The sequence below is a fragment of the Manis javanica genome, chromosome 1 (genome assembly GCF_040802235.1).
Source record: "Manis javanica isolate MJ-LG chromosome 1, MJ_LKY, whole genome shotgun sequence".
In the NCBI taxonomy this organism is placed as follows: Eukaryota; Metazoa; Chordata; class Mammalia; order Pholidota; family Manidae; genus Manis; species Manis javanica.
The window spans coordinates 100,218,542-100,238,932 of record NC_133156.1 but is presented as its reverse complement, the minus strand read 5'-3'; the positions used below and the strand labels follow the sequence as shown (position 1 = coordinate 100,238,932).

The window sequence follows — 20,391 nt, the reverse complement described above, 5'->3', positions numbered from 1 at the left end:
ATATGAGCACATTTAAAAAGTTATATTTTAGGTCCCAAACCATATCCATGTGGACTATGCTATACCTAGGAGGAAGTTAGTTACTTATAGGCCTGGCCCTCAAATATTAAGAATCCAACATACTATTGTCATCATACTTAAATCAGACACTAATGAGAAAACAATGACAGCTTACCTTACAGAAGGAATTTGTGAACATTTCTGTCAAAGACTGTGAAACTGCTAGATGGGTGTCCTCTGGGCTGATTTTAAAAACTGTCTCCAAGCACTGAATTGCAACTTGAAATAAATTTAAATAGTGAAAAAAAATTAGCAAGCAAAAAAAAGAAACAACCTTTTTTTTCTGGCAGAAATCTGCACTCTGCAATCTGTGGTAATTCAGCATTTATGATCACAGAACATAAGGAAAACTAAATGATTCAGCTGCATAGAAATTTCTGTTTATAGACCAGCTATTCAAAGATGAGGACTTGATTTTTATTCTTCACTTAAAGAAAAATGTTACCTAGAATATAATTTCTCAAAGTATATATTACATCATATTCTTGTTGGCATGTCATTAACAACTTACTCCCCACCACCAATCTCTGATTAACCACCTATGTCCTAATGCCTTGAATAAAACTAAAATATACATTTTTTTAATGTGAGAAACAGAACTCTAAACTTGATTAAAAATAGTAATAGAAACAGTCTCTGACATATAGTTAGCATTAAATATTAATCCTGGTGTACTTACTATGTGAAGATAGGTTGGCTTTTAAGATTCATTCATGCATGCACACTTACGGGGCACCTACTAAGTGCACGGTGCTATTCTAAGATGACAGAGATACAGGAGTTAACCTAACAGACAAAAATCACTGTCCACATGATGAAGCTCACATTTAATAGGAGGTTAACAAAATAGTAAAATTAATAGCATGTTAAGTGATGATAAGTGCCTCAAGTACTTCTGGTGTATCACAAGATAACCGATATAGCTATTATGGCTAGATTATCCTAGAAAGGAAGTCTGTTGGTGGATGACACAGTACCTTTGATAATATTTTTAAAGGTTGTGAACTTTATGCTATGAGCAAATGAAGACCCATTAAAAAATTTAGTGAAGGAAAATAACATAACTGAATTTGTTTATAATTGAAAGCCTGGTAGGAATGTTGGGAATGAATTAGAGAGGAAAGTTGAAGGAGAGAATGGAAGAGTAGAAAACCAGGTGGGCTGCTATTTAAGTGATCTAAACAAACAAGGGGTCTAAATTAGGACAATAATGATGAAAAGAGAATATCCTCTCTTTTGTACAAGTACTCACTTGGGGGAATAAAGGCAGATTCTCATACGAAGAATGCTCTCCTTTGAAAAGGAATTCTCTCTGGGCTCAACAAGATGAGAATGTAGCCAAAATGTCCACTGTACTTCCAGTGGCAAATAGATTCACTTACATTTGTGTACGGCTTTTTAAAAACTTAATTTATTAAAAAACAAACAAAAAAAACAAAAAACACAGTTCACCCATTTCCCCCACCTCCATCCCTCATCACCTCTGGCAACCACCATTCTCTTCTTTGTATCTACGAACTCAATTGGTTGATCAATTAGATTCCTCATATAGGAGAGATCATACAGTACTTGTTGCTATCTGACTTACAGATTCATTTACATTTGTGTATGACTTTTAAAAGATAAATATGTATTAATTGTGGTCTTGAGAAAATTACCTCTCTCAGAAAAGAAACATGGTTACTTCAACTATCCACAGAACAATTTTTAGAGAAAAAAAAAAGAGCACTTAATAAGCAACTAGTTACCAATTTCAAAGAGTCAAAGTATCTTTTAGGTAGAAAATAACCCACTGTTTACCTATCCCTCTTCCTCTCCCTTTCTATTCCTGCCCAGCAGTTGTTCTTGCACTTCCCTTTCCCCAGTTCCTGGCAACCACCACTCCACTGTTTCTACTAGTCTATTTTAGATTCCACATATAAGTAAACACAATTGTGTTGATAAGTAAACCTAGTTGCCAAAATGTTTAGTGTTCAAAATCAACACATATTTAGAGAGATAATGTGGCTTCATGAACAAAGCCACCACAGCCTTGGAACTCAGGATTATTTCATTATCATTATTAATCCAGCCACACACACCCCAAAATTAAAGAACCTGGGTGCAAGCATTTATCTTTTACCTCAAGATTCTCATACATGAAATAGGTTTTATTAGATATGATCCCCTCTTCAAGAAGTCATACTTAGGAATAAATGATAAAAATCCAAAGAAATACTGCATATAATTATTGTCTGTTTCATACTGATGAGAAGGGCAAGTGAACAATTCTCTTCAGTAATACCATATCCCTTCTGCTGCACTCATTCAAAAGCTTCCATATACTATATATCTGCTATCACTGATTCTGAGTCTCTTGACAAATCTATTAGATGAAAAGGGGGAGACAGCTCCACCTAACAGACTTAGAAATTAAGATACAGACAAACTAAGTGATATGCCCAGGATCACTTGATTTAATTCATCAATTCAATTCAACAAATATTTATAGAGCACCTACCACATGTCAGGCACTTTTCTACGCACTTTGGATATACCAGTGGATGAAACAGCAAAGATCCCTGGCTGACGTTCTAGTGGGGAATGGAGAGGTAGACTATGAACAGTAAACAATAAAAAGTAGAACAGGGTGACAGTGATGGGAATGTGGGAAGCAGACCGAAGATTTAATGGAGTCCTCAGGGGAGGCCTCATTCGGAAAAGATATGACTAAGACTTGAAGGAGATAGGGTATTACCATTATCTGGGGGAAGAACATTCTAGGCAGGGAGCACTTCATAAAGAGGATTTGGTGCATTCAGTGTAAGGAAGCTAATTTGGCTACTGCCAAATGAAAAAGGGGAGGAGTCTGTGAGCAACAGGTCACACATTGAACAACACACTAGAACAGATGGACCTAACAGACATCTACAGAACTCTACACCCAAAAGCAGCAGTATACACATTCTTCTCAAGTGCACATTGAATATTTTCAAAAATAGATCATATACTAGGCCACAAAAAGAACCTCAGTAAATTCAAAAAGATTGAAATTGTACCAACCAGCTTCTCAGATCACAAAGGTATGAAACTAGAAATAAATTATGCAAAGAAAATGAAAAATCCCACAAACACATGGAGGTTTCACAACATGCTCCTAAATAACCAATGGACCAATGACCAAATAAAAACAGAGATCAAGCAATATATGAAGACAAATAACAACAATAATTCAACACTGCAAAAATCTGTGGGATGCAGCAAAGGCCATGCTAAGAGGAAAGTATATAGCAATACAGGCCTACCTCAGAAAGAAGAACAATCCCATATAAGCAGTCTAAACTCACAATTAATGAAACTAGTAAAAGAATAACAAATGAGGCCCAAAGTCAGTAGAATAAGGGACATAATAAATATTAGAGCAGAAATAAATAAAATCGAGAAGAATAAAACAATAGAAAGAATCAATGAAAGCAAGAGCTGGTTCTTTGAGAAAATAAACAAAATAAACCCCTAGCCAGACTTATCAAGAAAAAAAGAGAGTCTACACACATAAACAGAATCAGAAATGAGAAAGGAAAAATCAGGACAGACCCCACAGAAATACAAAGAATTATTAGAGAATACTATGAAAAATTATATGCTAACAAACTGGATAACCTAGAAGAAATAGACAACTTTCTAGAAAAATACAACCTTCTAAGACTGACCAAGGAAGAAACAGAAAATCTAAAAGCAACGAAATTGAACTGGTAATCAAAAAACTACCTAAGAACAAAACCCCTGGACCAGATGGCTTCACCACTGAATTTTATCAAACATTTAGTGAAGACCTAATACCCATTCTCCTTAAAGTTTTCCAAAAAATAGAAGAGGAGGGAATACTTCCAAACTCATTCTATGAGACCAGCATCACTCTAATACCAAAACCAGGCAAAGACACCACCAAAAAAGAAAATTACAGACCAATATCCCTGATGAACATAGATGCAAAAATACTCAACAAAATATTACCAAACTGAATTCAAAAATGCATCAAAAAGATCATCCATCATGATCAAGTAGGATTTATTCCAGGGATGCAAGGATGGTACAACATTAAAAAATCCATCAACATCATCCAACACATAAACAAAAAGGACAAAAACCACATGATCATCTCCATAGATGCTGAAAAAGCATTCGACAAAATTCAACATCCATTCATGATAAAAACTCTCAACAAAATGGGTATAGAGGGCAAGTACCTCAACATAATAAAGGCCATATATGACAAACCCGCAGCCAACATTATACTTAACAGTGAGAAGCTGAAAGCTTTTCCTCTAAGATCGGGAACAAGACAAGGATAGCCCCCCTCCCCACTTTTATTCAACATAGTTCTGGAGGTCCTAGCCATGGCTATCAGACATCACAAAGAAATAAAAGGCATCCAGATTGGCAAGGAAGAAGTCAAACTGTCCCTGTTTGCAGATGACATGATATTGTACATAAAAAACCCTAAAGAATCCACTCCAAAAGTGCTAGATCTAATAATATCTGAATTCAGCGAAGTTGCAGGATACAAAATTAATACACAGAAATCTGTGGCACTCCTATACACAACACATCACAGAAGTTCAAATTGTGTAGATCTTTTAAACAATGACCAGGTAACATGAGAAGTCACTGTAAGATTTTGAACAGAGGAATGATTGAATCTGTCATACTCTGTTTTAAAACATCACTGATGGCTGTGTGGAGAAAAGCCAATTAAGAGGCAAGAACAGAAGCAAAGAGATCAGCTAGAGGCTATCAGAGTAAAAAAGATGAGAAATATTCCAAACAGGGGTAATATCAGAGGAGGTGGGAAGAAGTGGTCAGATTCTGGGCATATTTTCAAGGTATGATCAACAGGGTTTATTGAACAACTTAGATACCGAGTATGAGAGAAAGAGAAGAGTTCAGAATAATGTCAAGGTTTTTGGCTTGAGCAACTGAAAAGATGGAGTTGTCATCAACTGAGATAGGGAAGTGGTGGATAAAACAGATTTTGGGTGGGAGGATCAGGACTTTGGTTTCGGAAATGTTCAATTTGAGATGCCTATGAGATATACAGTGATATCTAGTAGGCAGCTGAATACAGAAGTCTGGAGTTCAGAAGAAAAGTCTGGGCTGAAGGTACACATTTGAGAGATATCAGCATACAAATAAGGGATATTCAAGGCCAAGTAGCTGAATGGTATCACCTAAAAATGAGTGTAGATAATGAGAAGATCAAGCCTGGATCCTGGGTACTCCAGGCCAGGGAAAAGAAGAGGAACCAGCAAAGGAAACAGAGAAGGAGCAAACAATGAGATAAGAAGACCAAGAGACTAAGAAGCCAAGTGAATAAAGTATACTGGGGAGAGGGGATGAGGGAGTGACCATCAACTTTGTCAATAGCAGCGAGTATGACAGATGAAGACTGAGAACTGAGTACTGACCTAAATCACACAGAAATCACCAATGACTTTGATGAGATAGTATGGGTAGAGAAATGGAGGCAGAGGCCTAACTGGAGTGACTCTAAGAAAGAATAGAAGGAGAGGAATTAGAGAAAGCAACTATGGGCAACTCTTTCAAAGAGTTTTCCAGCAAAAGGCAAAAAAATGGAAAGAAATAAAGGCAGAAGAAGTTTGAGGAAGGGCAGCTGGTAGTTTGGAAGGAGTAATTAATTGTTGTCTTTGCCTTTTAAGAAGGGAGAAATAATGAAAAGATTATAATCTGTTGGAAATGATCTAGTAGAGATGGAAAATTTGCTGATGACAAGGAGGGTAGAATAACTAGAGTGATATCTTGGAGTAGGTAAGACAGGATAGGATCTAGTATGTCAGGAGAAGGGTTCCATTTAGAAAGGACAATGAATAGTTTATCTATGGTGTCTTAATCTGTTTGGGCTGTTATAACAGAATACACCATAACTAGGTGGCTTATAAACAACAGAAATTATTTCTCATAGTTTTAGAATCTGGGAAGTCCAAGATCAAGGTGCCAGCATGTTTGATGCCTGGTGAAGACCTGCTTTCTGATTCACAGATGGCAACTTCTGGTTGTGTCCTCACATGGTAGAAGGAGCAGGGGTCTCTTGTAAGGACACTAATTCCAATCATGAGGGCCTCACTTCCTAATACCATTGCACTGGGCACTAGATTTCAAAATATTGATTTGGTGAGGACACAAATATTTAGTCCACAGCATGTGGTAACAGGCAGGCAGGCAGGCAGAGTATATGGGTGCAGATGCTGGTGGATGGGTGGATGGGGCAGGGGGAATCTGTGGAGGTTGTTTTCTTACTATTTCAGTTTTTCTGGTGGTGTAGGAAGCATGGTCATCAGCCAAACGTGAGCACAGAGGAGGAGGTTTGGGGGTTTGAGAAGACACAAGAAAGTGTTAAAGTGGTTGTCTAGGGGAGCATTAAGTATGAAAGAACTTGGAACAGATGATGTGATTGCTGGAAGCAGTAAGTCTGCTTGAGGCTGTGGTCATGAATTTAAAGTGAGACCAGTCAACAAAGTTGTATGTTTTGCTGCTTCTATACACAGTCACACAGATATGGGCACAGAGTAGGTGGAAAATTGGAATTAAACAAAGTTAGGGTTTGTAAGAAAAGGAGTGGTATACAGGATGTGATTATAACGAGCAACCAGAAATTTAAGCTGGGTAAGAAGAAGGGGTGGGAAAAGGTGCGAGATCAACAAACTGGCAGTACTGATAGGGTCAAAGAATTGTTGGAGTAGGGATTCTTGAGGGAATGAGGTGGGAAGACAGGCATAGGAAGTGAAATGTTGATGGTAGAGATTATGGAAAGAATGCAGTATGAGTAACATAGGCCTAGGAAAGAGTTCTTCAACCTCAGCACTATTGACATTTTGGACTAGACAGTTCTTCACTGTTGACCACCATCCTGTGCACTATAGTACGGTCTCTACCCACTGGATGCCAGTAATATCAGCCCCCAACTAATGACAATCAAAAATATCTCTAAACATTTCAAAATCACCCCAAGTTGAGAACCACTGCTCTAGGGTATACCCAAGAAGGTGAAAAATTGAGATCACTAGAAGAGAGGTCAGGGTACTGAATGTCAAGAAAACTAGAAGAATCTATTAGTATATCGCAATTGCCAAGAATTAAGACAAGAGTGGTGCTAGAGAGAGTGACAGTGAGCAGGAGCCACAACAGTCCAAACATGAAGCAGATGTTAGTAGACGACATTTAGGAGGGATGGGTAATATAATCTGATGACAAGGTTCAGAACTTATAAATAACCAGCTTCACCATAATGGTAAAGCTGGTACTAGAAGTTAGACTCCTTTCCTAGGGCTTTTTTAAGTGTCTAGAAGGTGGGCAGATATCTCCACATGATGTTCATATTCAATTAAATTAGATTCACAGAGTCAAAAATAGGGGTTGGTCAAAAACAATTGGCACCACTTTTGACTGCCATATATAACAAACAGCTGAAGGCACATATTTTTCGCTGAATATGACCCTAAAAATAGGACATAACATCTTGGTTTTTTAAAAAAAAACTCTCAGTTCTTTCTGGCCCTTTGAAAGTATTATGCTGCCTTTGATTAGAAAAGAAACATCTATTACTAAATGATGGCATTTATCTGTTTGCTATAGCACAACCTTAACCAACATTTTCTTTAGTCACCCATCATCTTATCTTCACATGGTCTAACCATCAAGGATAAAAAGACCTTAGAATTAAATGGACTGATTGCAATGTTCTTCAACTGTGTGTCACCTGCTCCTCTCACTGCCACCTGGGAATACATCATCTCACTAGAGAGCAAGCAGATTTAGAGCAAATGCCCAATTTTCATCCCCACCTCCTAAAAGCATATTCACAAGGGGAGTGCTTGTTGAAACTAACAGTTGTGTCCCCTCTACAGGAGAAAAGGCTTCAAGATGGGAAATGCAAGTTATACTGTAATTTATTAAAGTCTCCCAAATGCACTGTATCATTGCAATAATTAAGTCTTTAGGCCACAAGGAAACTAGGTTCACTGAACGTCCTCTAGCCATCTGCAGAATTCTATCTTGTTATGGATAAACTGAATTTAAATTTTATAATGCATAAACATTAAGCAGAAAGGATGGTGTCAAGCAAACGCATGATGCTACCAATCCAAGTTCTGCTTGACTTTACAGATTACTAAATCTAATATTTAAAACTCACATAAAACAAGGGTGAAATCCTTTCATTTCAAATCCTCAAATAAGAAGTGTCAGAGCTTAATAGTGATATAACAACTAGACTTTTACACAGAGCTTTTATGTGACTAAGGTATTTTCATATACTGATTCTAAATTGGATGCTTTCCTGTTAGGAAGAGACAAGTGCTTCAGAGTTAAGACCCAGAATTTAGATCTCAACTTTGCATGTATTAGCTGTGTTATGTTACCTAATCTATCTGGTTTCATTTACATATCTGTGAAAGTGGAGATAATACTAATAATGTATTATCACTGTGAAGAGAAAATTCCCTACACTATGAATAGTATAATTCTAACACATAATAGTTGTTCAGTAAATGAACAATACTCCTCTAATGTTGTTAATTAAAACAAGCAAAACCAGCCTCAGAGAATGGAAACACGAGTAACCTTATAGTTAGGTCTCTTCTTGAAAACTCAACAAAATATACTGATTTTGTTATAACAGATCATAATGTCAGGCTTATAGCTATTTTAGTCTTTTATTTATGTTCATTTGTGTTGAACATAAAGAACAGGTGCCTACCTTCCAAACTTTCTTGTTCATCCGAAGAATAAGCATCCATTTGACTTTGTTCCCGTAAGAAACGAATAACTGCATAAACTAGGTGCTTGATAGATGACATTTTAAAAGCTTAAACACGTTTCCTTGATAAGAAAAATGAAAACGTGGCACTAAGTTATTTTAGAAAGTAAATCAGGAAGGTTATAACATGGGGTATAAATTACTTATAAATTAAAAGTAAACAGCAGAAACCAAAATCTGTATTATCTTCGCTCTTTTTTCTTTTTAAGGAGTGAGACGAGCACAAAGTATTGTTATGGTATCATATATTCATTCCAAGTAGTATCAGATTATGTGAAAACGTGCAGAAGTAATTTTTTTTCTCAAAAGATGTTTAACATAAGATTAGTCCCTCACTGAATATCTCACCCTATCTTGAGTATTTGTGGTATAGACACAGATAAGGATAAGGGTATAAATACAGATGTAGGAATCCCCCAAAAGCCTCAGTACTAAATTGAGGGAGATTTCGTACTGCTGACTCAGAAGCTGATCCACACTAGGCATCTTCCTCTATTTCACGAGATTTTTTAAATGTATGCATAATCTACACTCTACCTACTTTTGAAGGCGGAGACAGTGATTTGAAGAGGATATATATTAATGAAAATATTAATGAAATCATTAATTGAATTGAATGTCGTTCTTAATAAAAATGGCATTTCTATTTAATGAACAGACATGTCAGGAAATCTTTGCCTAAGCCGATGAATACTATAAACCGACCAGTGCTCTCCGCAGTAGCTGCGCTCTCGCGGACAAGCTGGAAGCTCCGGGTCACGTTCATTCACACGGAATACTATCGCATCCAAAACGGCGCAGGGCCGGCCAGCATTAACGGCTTATTTCCACTAAATCGCATCATTCATCTGACCCCCAGGTTCCCTGATTCAAAGCCAGGGTGTGGTACTCGCCACTAGGATGATGTTTATTATTTGTGTGCTTATTTTAAAGGTGGGTGCAGCCTCTAGGCCAACGGGTTGCAGGTACTAAATAAGGCCCCAGGGCAGAAGGTGAAAAAAAGAAAGGATGAAATGGGGGTGCGGAGAGGAAACGGACATGTCCAACCTCCTCCAGGATTCTCCCCGTTTCTCTCTTCAGAGCACACCGAGTTCCCTCTCCCTCCTTCGGTACCCGGGCCTCGCCTTAGCCCCGGCCGGGCTTGCTGCGGGGCGCGGTGCACGCCGGGTGTGGACAGGGGAGACGCACCCTTCCCAGACTGAAGCCCCTTACCAGGCAAGAGGACGCGAGACGGCGGCAGCGGGCCCGCGCCGATCGGGGCGTTCCCGGTCCTCAGGGCTGGAGCCCGGCTCCCGATCGCTGCACAGCCGGCAGCCGCCGAAACTTGGCCGGCCGCAAAGCCTTCGCCCCTCACCTCGCCCGGCCGGGCGCTCCACTTCCCGCGACCGGGTCGCACCGGAACCGCCCAGGGGGCGGTGCCAGGGGCGGGGCGGGGCGGACTGGGCACCGGCCTTGGCGCCCGCACGTGGGAGCGCGCGCGCCGGCCTCTCCGCGGGGCTGCCTCCCGCCTCCCGCCGGCCCCACCCCCACGCCGGAGGAAGACGCCCGTCGCCGCGGCCGCCTCTCGGCGCTCCCATGATCGCCCGGTGCCTCTCGGCTGTGCGAGGCCTCTGCAGGTACTCCGCGCGCGGGTTCCCCTTGGCCGCGGGCAGGGCGGCGGTCCTCGCCGTTGGGGCTGCTCCGACCGCGCCTTCCCCCGGGCCCGCGCGGTCCGCGCTTAGGGACCCCCAGCGCGGGCCCGGGGCCACCGTTCCCTCCCCGCTTCCCGGGAGGGCACCCTTTCCCCTTTGTCTGGGACTGCCTCGGCAGCGGTCGGCGACACACGTCGCAGGCTCGGCCCACAGTGAATGCAGAACAATGGGCCTGAGAAGAAAATCGTTTGACTTTGTCCCCATCGGGAAGTGCAGACCTGTCATTAAAGTGCCGGCGGCTGTAGACTCGGGAACAGTGATTCCCCTCACGCACCGCAGTAGCGTACAAATCGTTTACATCACGGTGAAACCGCTATGGTTTGGCTGCTTGTTTCTCCCCGTCCATGCTTTCTAATTTCCTTTTTGTTTACCTCCTCCCCATAAAACATATGGCCTGTCGCCGGGGCAGATCGACTTGGCCCAAAATGGAGGAAATTACTGCTTGGACAGTTTGGGGCAGCCTGTTCTGGATCGCTTCCTCGCTTTCTAACCACACCCCTCTGCCACAGACCAGTAGAAGGTGGAGAGAGAATTAAATTCTTTGCACGTGTGCGCTGGATGGAGTGGTTTTCTGAAACGATGCATCTACCATCCTCATTCCCAAATCCAGCCTTGAACTGTAAATCCAAATGAAAATAGGAAATGTATGTTTCTTGCTAGATACTTAAAACTACTTTGGAACATACCAGCATTTAAGCTTTCCAACAGCTTTTTATTTTACATTGCCACTCATCAGTGTGCGCCAACAGCTTTTTATTTTACATTGCCACTCATCAGTGTGCGCTTTGTCGTCACTCAATCCTTCCAGTGCATCCTGGGGACAGTAGTGCTTATGAAGAGTTTATGTGATGATTTTGAGCATCTTTCAGGCTCTCCTTTTAGTCTGCAATCTGCAAGCACTATAGCTGTCAAATGAAGCTACACCAACAAATGAGACTCTTCCCTTAACACAGGTGTGAGAAGAGAGAATAAATTACGTGTAAGACAGCAGTTCTCAAACTGTTTAGTCTCATAACCCCTTTACCTCTCAGAAATTAATAAAGCTGTTTATGTGGGTAAAAGCTTTCTATATTTACCATATTAGAAATGAAAACTGGTAGATTTTTAAAGTATTAGTTTATTTAAAAAACAGTAATAAACTCATTGCACACATAGATATATTTAATGACAAGTATTTTCCAAAATTCTCCCAAAAATGGGTGAGAAGAGTGGCATTGTGTTTTTCTCCTTTTTCTCAGCTTCTTTTTTTATTGTGGTAAAATATTTATAACAAAACTTACCATTCTAATTATTTTAGAGTACGTAATTCAGTGGCATTAAATACATTCACATTGTTGCACAGTTATTACCATATCCAAAACTTTTTCATCATCCCAAACTGAAACTCTATACCCATGTAGCAAAACTCTTCATTATCCCCTCTCTAAGTCCCTGGGAACCACTATTCTTTCTGTGTATATGAATTTGGCTATTTACATACCTCATACAAATGGAATCTTACAATGTTTGTTCTTTCGTGAGTGACTTATTTCACTTAGCATAATGTTTTTAAGGATTGTCCATATTGTAACATGTCAGAATTTCCTTCCTTTTTAAGGCTGAATAATACTCCATTATATAGGTATACCACATTTTGTTCATCTCTCCATGAACATTTGGATTGTTTTCATCTTTGGTTATATTAAATAATGCTGCTATGATCATTGATATACATACCTGTTTGAGTCTCTACTTTCAGTTCTTTGTGATATATACTTAGAAGTGGAATTACTGGATCACAGATAGTTGTTTAATTTTTGTGGAACTACCATTCTGTTTTCCACAGCAGCTATACCATTGTACATTCCCATAGGCAATGCACAGGAGTTTCAGTCTCTCCACATCTTCAACACTTGTTTTCTGTCTCTGTTTTTGTTTTTGTATAAGAACCATCCCAGGAGTGGCATTGCTTTATGCTTTTGCAAACAAAACATGTGATGTAATAGAAAATAGCCAGATTCTTACAGTTACTTCTGCATTTAGTCTGTTACACTGTTTTGTTTTGGTTTAGGGAGATGAAGAAAATCCCACCTCTCAGTAGCTGGGAAAAGTGGACTACTTAACATCTCTATTTTAGACAATCATGGGTATTCTTTGATATCTCAACAATGTTTGACAAGCAGTAGTTGTGTAAAAGCTAGTCACAATGTGGAACATAAAATATCAATGTACTTTTCTTACTCGGTTACACTAAAATCTATGAGTCTATCTTACACTTTGAATGGATCTTTTTTATTCGTGCATGATTTTGTAGTATCAAACATGGTCATTTGGAAAATAGTGGTTCACTGTTTTATACAGATATTTCTATTGTTGATCATTTCATTATACAGTATCAAGCAGTGATATCCCATAATATCATCATCCATCTCATTATAAAAGTCTTCAGATATTAGGAAGATGACAAGCTCATGGTAGCAAATACAATTTTTCAAAATTCTAATTTTCATTTGAAAGCTGAAGTTTTATCATGGCAACAAATACTATTAGTTGTTTTCTTTGAGGTGACAGGCTCACTTTGTTACAGTTTTTGAGAGAACTTCTGCCACTTAGGTCTGAATAACCATAGTTTGTCTGTCTGTCATTTTTTCAAGTACAAATGATGTTCCATGCAAAAAGCAGCTATTTCAGCTTACAATTTAATCCATTGCACAAGTGCTTTTGATTGGACAACCAAATCCTCTGCACAGCCAGGTACACAGCAGAAGTGCTTTATGCATACTTTGCCAAATTTGTATAAATTGAGATTTAATAAAAATTAATAATTTTTACTATTTCATCAAGGACATTCTAAAGTGAAATTGACATTGTTTTTAGTATGAAGGAGTTGCAGTGAAAAATATAATGACTACTAGAACAGTTTGGTGCCACTAACTTGATGTGTTCTAAGGTGCCAACAATTTTATCTACTATTTCTTTACACCATCAGCATGAATGTCAATCAAGTGAAAAAAGTTAATAACGTGGGAGCATTATTATGTAATACTTTTAACCTCACAGACTCCTTGAATGGTCTCAACCCTTCCCACACCACCAACCCCAAGGGTTGAAGACCATTATTTTAGAACCACTGATAAGTTATTCAAATTCTTTGTTTATGCATGGAAGATAAATCTATAAAAAGCCATGCAATTATTAGCTTGTTAAAATGGGCAATCTGCCATAAATATATTGAAGTTAATCAACAGTGGTAGTAGTCATTAACCTAGAGTACTTGTGAATAACTTAATCATAGAATCTGTTTCAAAATCTGAATCCTCCAAAAGGAGCCAATACTAGATAACATAGAAGGCCTTTTATGTTTTCTTGATATATTTTTCCTGTTCTTCTGACACCTGGATGTTCATTTTACTGTTGTAAGAGTAACCAGGTTTTTGCTTAACTGACTTATGATTTTTCTTGGTTTTCCAATTAGCAGAGCTGCTATACCTCTTCCCAAAGCCAGCTTAGCTTCTAGGATCATTGATATGGGTATTAAACTAATTTCTTGGAGATAAGTGGACCAGTAATCTGGAGACTGGAATATATTTGCTGTTGGAAAGCAGTGTGACCTTAAGTAAATCAAGCAATCTCCTGGATCTCTCTTGAGTTCCCTACTTTGTAAAATGAAAAGGACTAAACTAAATAAGATTTCTTTCAGATGAGGGGAATAAAGGGGCACAATAATTAACAATCACAGTCTAAGTTGGTCATGGAGACGCTTGTACAGCTTGGAGAATATAGTCAATGATTCAGTAACATCTTTCTGTGTTGATAGTAACTGCACTAGAGGGGATGAGGATTTAATAATACAGGTAACTGTTGAACCATTGTGTTGTACATTTGAAACCAATACACGATTGTATATCAACGATACATCAATTTAAAAAATCTTTGAACTCTTGTTCCTATAACAATTAAACCAAGAGAATTTCCCTTTCTACCTCAGCCATATTGCGCATGTGAGCCAAGCAATATCTAACATATATTATCACAGTGAGGGATGGATGTCATGGTCAAAAAAACAAATGAGAAAGATGACTCAACAGTATTTAATCCATATTATGTTAGCCCTAGTTTACTCTTTCAATTAAAAAAGAAGCTTGGTTTTAAAAATTGTGACAGTAATGCATATTCATTATAGAAAACTTAGAAAATATTGACAAGCAAAAAATACATGCAATCCACCCATCCAAAAGAATCAGTTGTTAACAGCTTCCAAAATCTTTTCTGCATAGACATATTTTATAACAAATAAGAGATTATGCCACACTTATTACAATTTTTATGTAAAATAAACATTCTTCCATAATATGAACATCCACAATGTAGACCATTTGGGGATGTATCATATTTTAATCCCTACATTTGGACATGCCAACTATTTCCAGCTTCATGATAATGAGTTAACAGAGTTTAGATAAGTAGTCTTCGTATTAAGTCTTTTTTCCAAATCCGTAATTATTTCCTTAGTATAAATTCTTAGCAATGGAATTTGTACACCCAATGGCATGCACATCTTTCAGGTCTTTTTTACTTATCATATTTTCCTCCACAGAGTTTGTACCAAATTATATTCTTACCAGCAGAGTATAAAATGCTAGTTTCTTACACCTTTACCAGCACTGAGCATTTTAATATTTTTTATGCTTACCAATTTGATAAGTGGAAACTTCTCGTATTGTAATTTGCATTTATTTACATTTGTTGAGGATTTATTTGGTAACTATAATTCCTTAACAAAAATTCAAGACTTGTGATCCACAGACCAAAAAAGTTGTTTTATCTGGGAATTTATTCATATAGGAAGTCTTAAAAAGTCAGACAAATTAAATTACAGTTCATAAATTTAACAATGTTTATGTATCTGACTATAATTAAATAAAATTGAAATTATACCCACAAATCCAGTAGATATAAACATCAAAATTTTAGGACAGTGGTGCTGGGGAAAAATAAAAAAGAAAAGGTTTTAAGTTGCAAGTATCAAAGGATAGACTGAGATTATTTGTAAGAATGGATTTTAAAAAGTTGTAAAGATGTATTACTTAAATCATTATTTACCCCTGGTTTAGGACAGAAACATCCTGACACTTTCTCAGACTTCAGTATTATCACCTCTTTGGTTAAAAAAAAGCTTCTCCATGGGGAGAATCACCTAGATTAAAATATGAAGAACCAAATAATAATGTTCATTGGGTACATATGTATATGCTAAACTCTGAATTAATAAGACATGTAGCATAATAGGCTAGACTCGACTGAAATAGGCTCTGGTAACCTGGAGTCCACTTACTTAAACATGAGTGCTGGGTCTGCCACTGACAGCTGTGATCTCAAACAGTTACTTAACTTCTCTATGTCTTCCCTCATCAGTAAATTGGGCATTGAATGGCTAATTTCTTCACTCACCAAATATTTATGTGTCAAACAGTGTTCTAGGTGTAGGAACCCAGCAATGAACAAAGCAGCCAAAAATTCCTGTATTTACGGAGCTTACATTCTAGTGGGAGAGACAACTACAGAAAGTCAGAGTGTATTAGATGGAAAATTGCTAAAGAGCAATTAAGGCAGAAAAGGGGGATACTCAGCATTGGTGGGAATGAAATTACAGATAGAGTTGACAGGAAAGGACCCAGTGAGAAGGTGACACGTGCCTTGTGTGTTTGGGAAAGCGAAGAGGCCATTGTGACTAGAATGAATGTGTACACATCAGACCAGTGAGTAGGAGATCAGACAAAACAGAAATTGTACTTACCTGTATTAAAAAACCTAGTTTTCCTTCTACTGTGTGTCTCCATTACTACTCACACAGAACACTTCACTTCTGACACTACAGTCACCAGATTCATGGAGGTTTTGCCGCAACAAGCAGTGCTCTGCAACACCATCTGGATATCCTACAATTTAACTCAATTCTGACAGTGTTTACCTGGAGAGAGTATCAGATCCCACAAGTTGAAGGGCTCAGTCCTGCAAGACTGCACCCACCTCTCTTCAGATGCCAATTCCAAGTGCATTTTGTCACCTGTGCTGACTGATTGATGGTAAATCAGGTTCCCAGGACCAACTCCTTGGGTTTGATTAATTTGCTAGTGTGACTCAAAGAACTCAGAGAAACACATCTACCAGTTTATTAAAGGATAGTATGAAGATAATATAAACAGCTAGGTGAAGAGATACATAGGGCAGGTCTGGGAGAGTCCCAAGCTTCTGTCCCAGTTGAGTTGGGATGCATGGCCCTCCCAAAGTGTGGATGTGTTCACTGACTGGAAGCTCTCTGAACCTCATACTTATTGGGATTTTTATGGAGGCTTCATCAGGTCGGCATGATTGATTATTAATTCCATTTTCAGCCCTTCCTCCTCAAGAGAATGGGGCAAGGCAGGACTGAAAACTTCAAGCTTCCAATTATGACTTGGTCTTTCAGCAGCCAGCCCTCCAGGAGCCCACCTAGAGTCACTCATTAAAACAGAAGTCACTCCTATCACTCAGGAAATTACAAGGGTTTAGGAGCCCAGTGTCAGGAACCAGGGGCAGAAACCAATATGTATTTTCTGTTACATCATCTTTTTAAGATTGAGAGAAATAGCATAGAGCACTTTGAACATTGCCTGGCTATGACCATTACTATTGCCATAGTAATGCTGTGTAACAAACTAAATCTCAGTGGTGTGCAATAATAAATGCTTATTTTTGCTGACAAATCTACATGTTTGTTGGACAGTTTTTCTGCTCTTGTCTGGGCTCATTCTGCACAGTCAACCTTGGCTTGTGTAGGCAGTTCTGCTGATCTTGACTGAACGCTCTCTTGCATGCTTGGGATCTAGAGTAGCTAAAGCTGGGAGCTCCTGGCTCTTTCACATTTTCTCTCATCCTCCAGGGGGCCAACTCTGGCTTGTTCTCAACCTCGTGGCAGGATTCCATGACAGTGAAGTGTAGAAAATCTTCCTGAAGCCTAGGCTTAGAACTGGAACACCATCAACTCTGCCACATTCTACTGATCAGAGCAAGTCACAAGGCCACATCCACAGATTCAATAAATTGAGAAATAGACTCTTTTCTCTTGATGGGAGAAGCTGCAAACTCAAATTATAAGAAGGCATAGATACGTTGAGGGGTAGAGAATGGAAACTGTTTTAGCAATCAGTCTACCATGTTGGCATATGAAAGCAATTAACATTAACTGTTACTTTTGCATTTGTGAATTGCCTAGTTGTGTTTTGGGGTTTTCAAATTGAGCTTATTAATTTGTAAGAGCCCTTCATAGATGTTGAAATTTTTTTTTGTCTTTGTCTTTGAATTTTTCTGTGGATTATTACTGCATTTTGCTTTTTTTACCACACAAAAGTTTAAATTTTTTATGTAATCAGGTATACCAGCCTTTTTCTTTATGACTTCTTTATTCTCATGTTTAGAAAGCCCTTCTGCACCATAAGATAATTTTTTAAAATCACATTTTCTTCTAGTACTTTTATGTTTCATTTTTCACACATAAAACCTTTATCTATCATGAAGACAGATATTTTCTGAAAAGGCTTTCTGATCATTAAGTGAAACAAAAAAGAAACCAACAGAAATTACAGGAAGTATAATAGAAAGTCCAGTTTACAGAACACGGGTTTCTGATATACTGTGGTTTACTTTCAAAGACCCTGTCCCATTCCACCTTATCTAAGATTATCTGTACCTCTTGGTTGGCATTCAAAAGGATATCCTCTTACTTCCCAGTCACACTTCTTGCTGAAAATTTCAGTGTTATCTTAGATAAATAAGCCCATTTGTGGTCAAGACCAATAGAAAAATTGTTTTTCTCTCTCACATCTTAGGCAGGGTTATAGTGACTGAAATAATCAGGGCTTTCAGGTGAAGCCTACTTTCTACAATGTATAACGCCCATACTTTAAGGACTACATTGTTAGATCTTATCCTTCTAAGACTAAGGTTTATAGCTACATACAACTTTCAGATTTCAGTTCTTACAGGAATTCTTTTTTACCAGGGTATACCACAGAGAAAGACAACTTATTTAAAAGAGAAATAAATTATTTCCAACTACCAGTTGGACAGTTGCTTTTGGAGGTCTCATTCAGTCATTTCTTCATCTTAAAAATATTTATTAAGCACCTGTTATGTTATCGTTAAACCTCATCATCACCTTATCTGAAGTTAAATTTACAGGATTCCCTTACAAATCTTCGTTTTTGTCATTGTTCTCTGCCTCATTGAATAACGCCATTTACCTAAGTTAAAAACCTGGAAGTTCTTCCTGGTCTTTTTCTCTCTCTCTGCCTCTTCCATCAACTACCAGGTCTTCAAATTCTTTGTCTTTTCTCTATTTGCATACCACCACTAAATTTATATAATCCAAATTCTTGTACTGAGTCCTCAGCCTTAATTTTTGCTTTCTGCTAACTTTCCTTATGAAAACAGAGATCTCTATGAAATGCAAATGTGGCATATCACACTACAGTTTAAAATTCTTTGGTTTGCTTTTAACCTTGAGACAAAATCAGAACTCTTCCGAATGGTTTATAAATCCCTATACAGTCTGACCACTTCTTAGCTCACCCACCTTCTCCCCTAACTCAGTGAACTTAGTGTTTCAGCCAGAGAGTTCATATCCTCATCTCCTGGCCTTAAATTAATACATGCTAATCCCTCATTTGGAGCATTCTTCCACCCTCCCTTTTCACAACCTGGAATACTTGTCTTCTATCTTTAAAGTCATTATGAAATATTATATCCAAAGAGTGTTATATATAAATATGGGTAGTTGTTGAACCACTGTGTTATATATTTGAAACCCAACATTAGAGTGTATACCAATGATACTTTAATTTTTAAAAAAGATGTCTAAAGTTTGAAAAAATGTTCACTCTACATTTAGTCTTTTTTTATATTTTACTATCTTTATTTTATGTATGTAATAAATTACATTTCAAGAATAAAAATGTGTTCTATATATAATACATATAATTAAAGGAATGAAGAGTGGTATTTATCTATAGAAAAGGGTATTTCTAGTACCTTTGAAGTCTCTCTGTGCTCTCTCCAAACATATCCCTTTTCCTTATCCCAGAGATAACCACTGTCCTGAATTTACATTTATTGTTCTCTTGCTTTTCTTTATGACATCACTCCAAATGTGTGTTACATTAAACAGCATATGGTTTAGTTTCACATGGTGAAACTACGTATGGTTTAGTTTCACATGGTTTCACATAGCTGTGGTTCATTTTTACTGTTGTAAGATTTTTCATCATTTGACCACCCCAAAATTTTTTATCCATTTAATTGTCAGTGAGTATTTGGGTTGTTCTCAATTACTTGCTGTTATAAACAATATTGCTATAAATATTCTTGTACTTTCTCCTGATAAGTATATGCAAGGGTATAGACCTACCAGGAAAATTCCTGTATTGTAGGAGGTATACATCCTCAACTCTATCAATGCCCTGTTCTTTTCCCAAGTGGTAGTACTGATTTACTCTCTCTCCCTGTATAGTGTTCATGGGTAGCCTTCAATCCGCCATCCTTACCAGCTCTGGTATTGTCAGACCTTCTGCCAGTCAAATGGTTGTAAAATGGTATCTCTTGGTTTTTCTATGTATTGCCATGTTCTAATGAGTTTGAGCATGTTTTCATATTTATTTGCCATTTGTTTGTTATGCCTACTTGTATCTTTTGTTCATTTTCCTATTGGGTTATGTTTTCACATAGAATTATATACTGTTTATATATTCTAGATACATTTCATTTTTTTTTATGTACAATACATTGGTTTCAGGTTTACAACATAGTGATTCA

The 20,391-nt window shown here is 38.0% G+C and overlaps 2 protein-coding genes across 5 annotated transcripts in view; one reads left to right on the top strand and one right to left on the bottom strand.

The window, feature by feature from the left end:
• SGTB (small glutamine rich tetratricopeptide repeat co-chaperone beta) overlaps positions 1 to 10,262 on the bottom strand; it is a 69,956-nt gene extending 59,694 nt beyond the window's left edge. Inside the window, exons 1-3 of one of the 2 annotated variants that reach the window (XM_073235680.1) lie at positions 10,085 to 10,262; positions 8,813 to 8,934; positions 176 to 279 (exon numbers count right to left, since the gene is read on the bottom strand). In XM_073235680.1, coding sequence (XP_073091781.1) covers positions 176 to 279; positions 8,813 to 8,912 — 204 coding nt within the window. In that variant the 5' untranslated portion in view covers positions 8,913 to 8,934; positions 10,085 to 10,262. Of the gene's footprint in view, positions 1 to 175; positions 280 to 739; positions 819 to 8,812; positions 8,936 to 10,084 lie in introns of those variants that run through there. The other variant, XM_073235682.1, reaches the window with a different exon arrangement.
• NLN (neurolysin) overlaps positions 10,086 to 20,391 on the top strand; it is a 181,968-nt gene continuing 171,662 nt past the window's right edge. The window contains exon 1 of one of the 3 annotated variants that reach the window (XM_073235642.1): positions 10,086 to 10,488. Coding sequence is in view for 1 of the 3 variants with exons in the window: in XM_037026145.2 (XP_036882040.2) it covers positions 10,448 to 10,488 (41 nt within the window). In the remaining 2 variants the exon portion in view is untranslated. The remainder of the gene's footprint in view (positions 10,489 to 20,391) is intronic. The other 2 variants (XM_037026145.2, XM_037026144.2) reach the window with 2 other exon arrangements.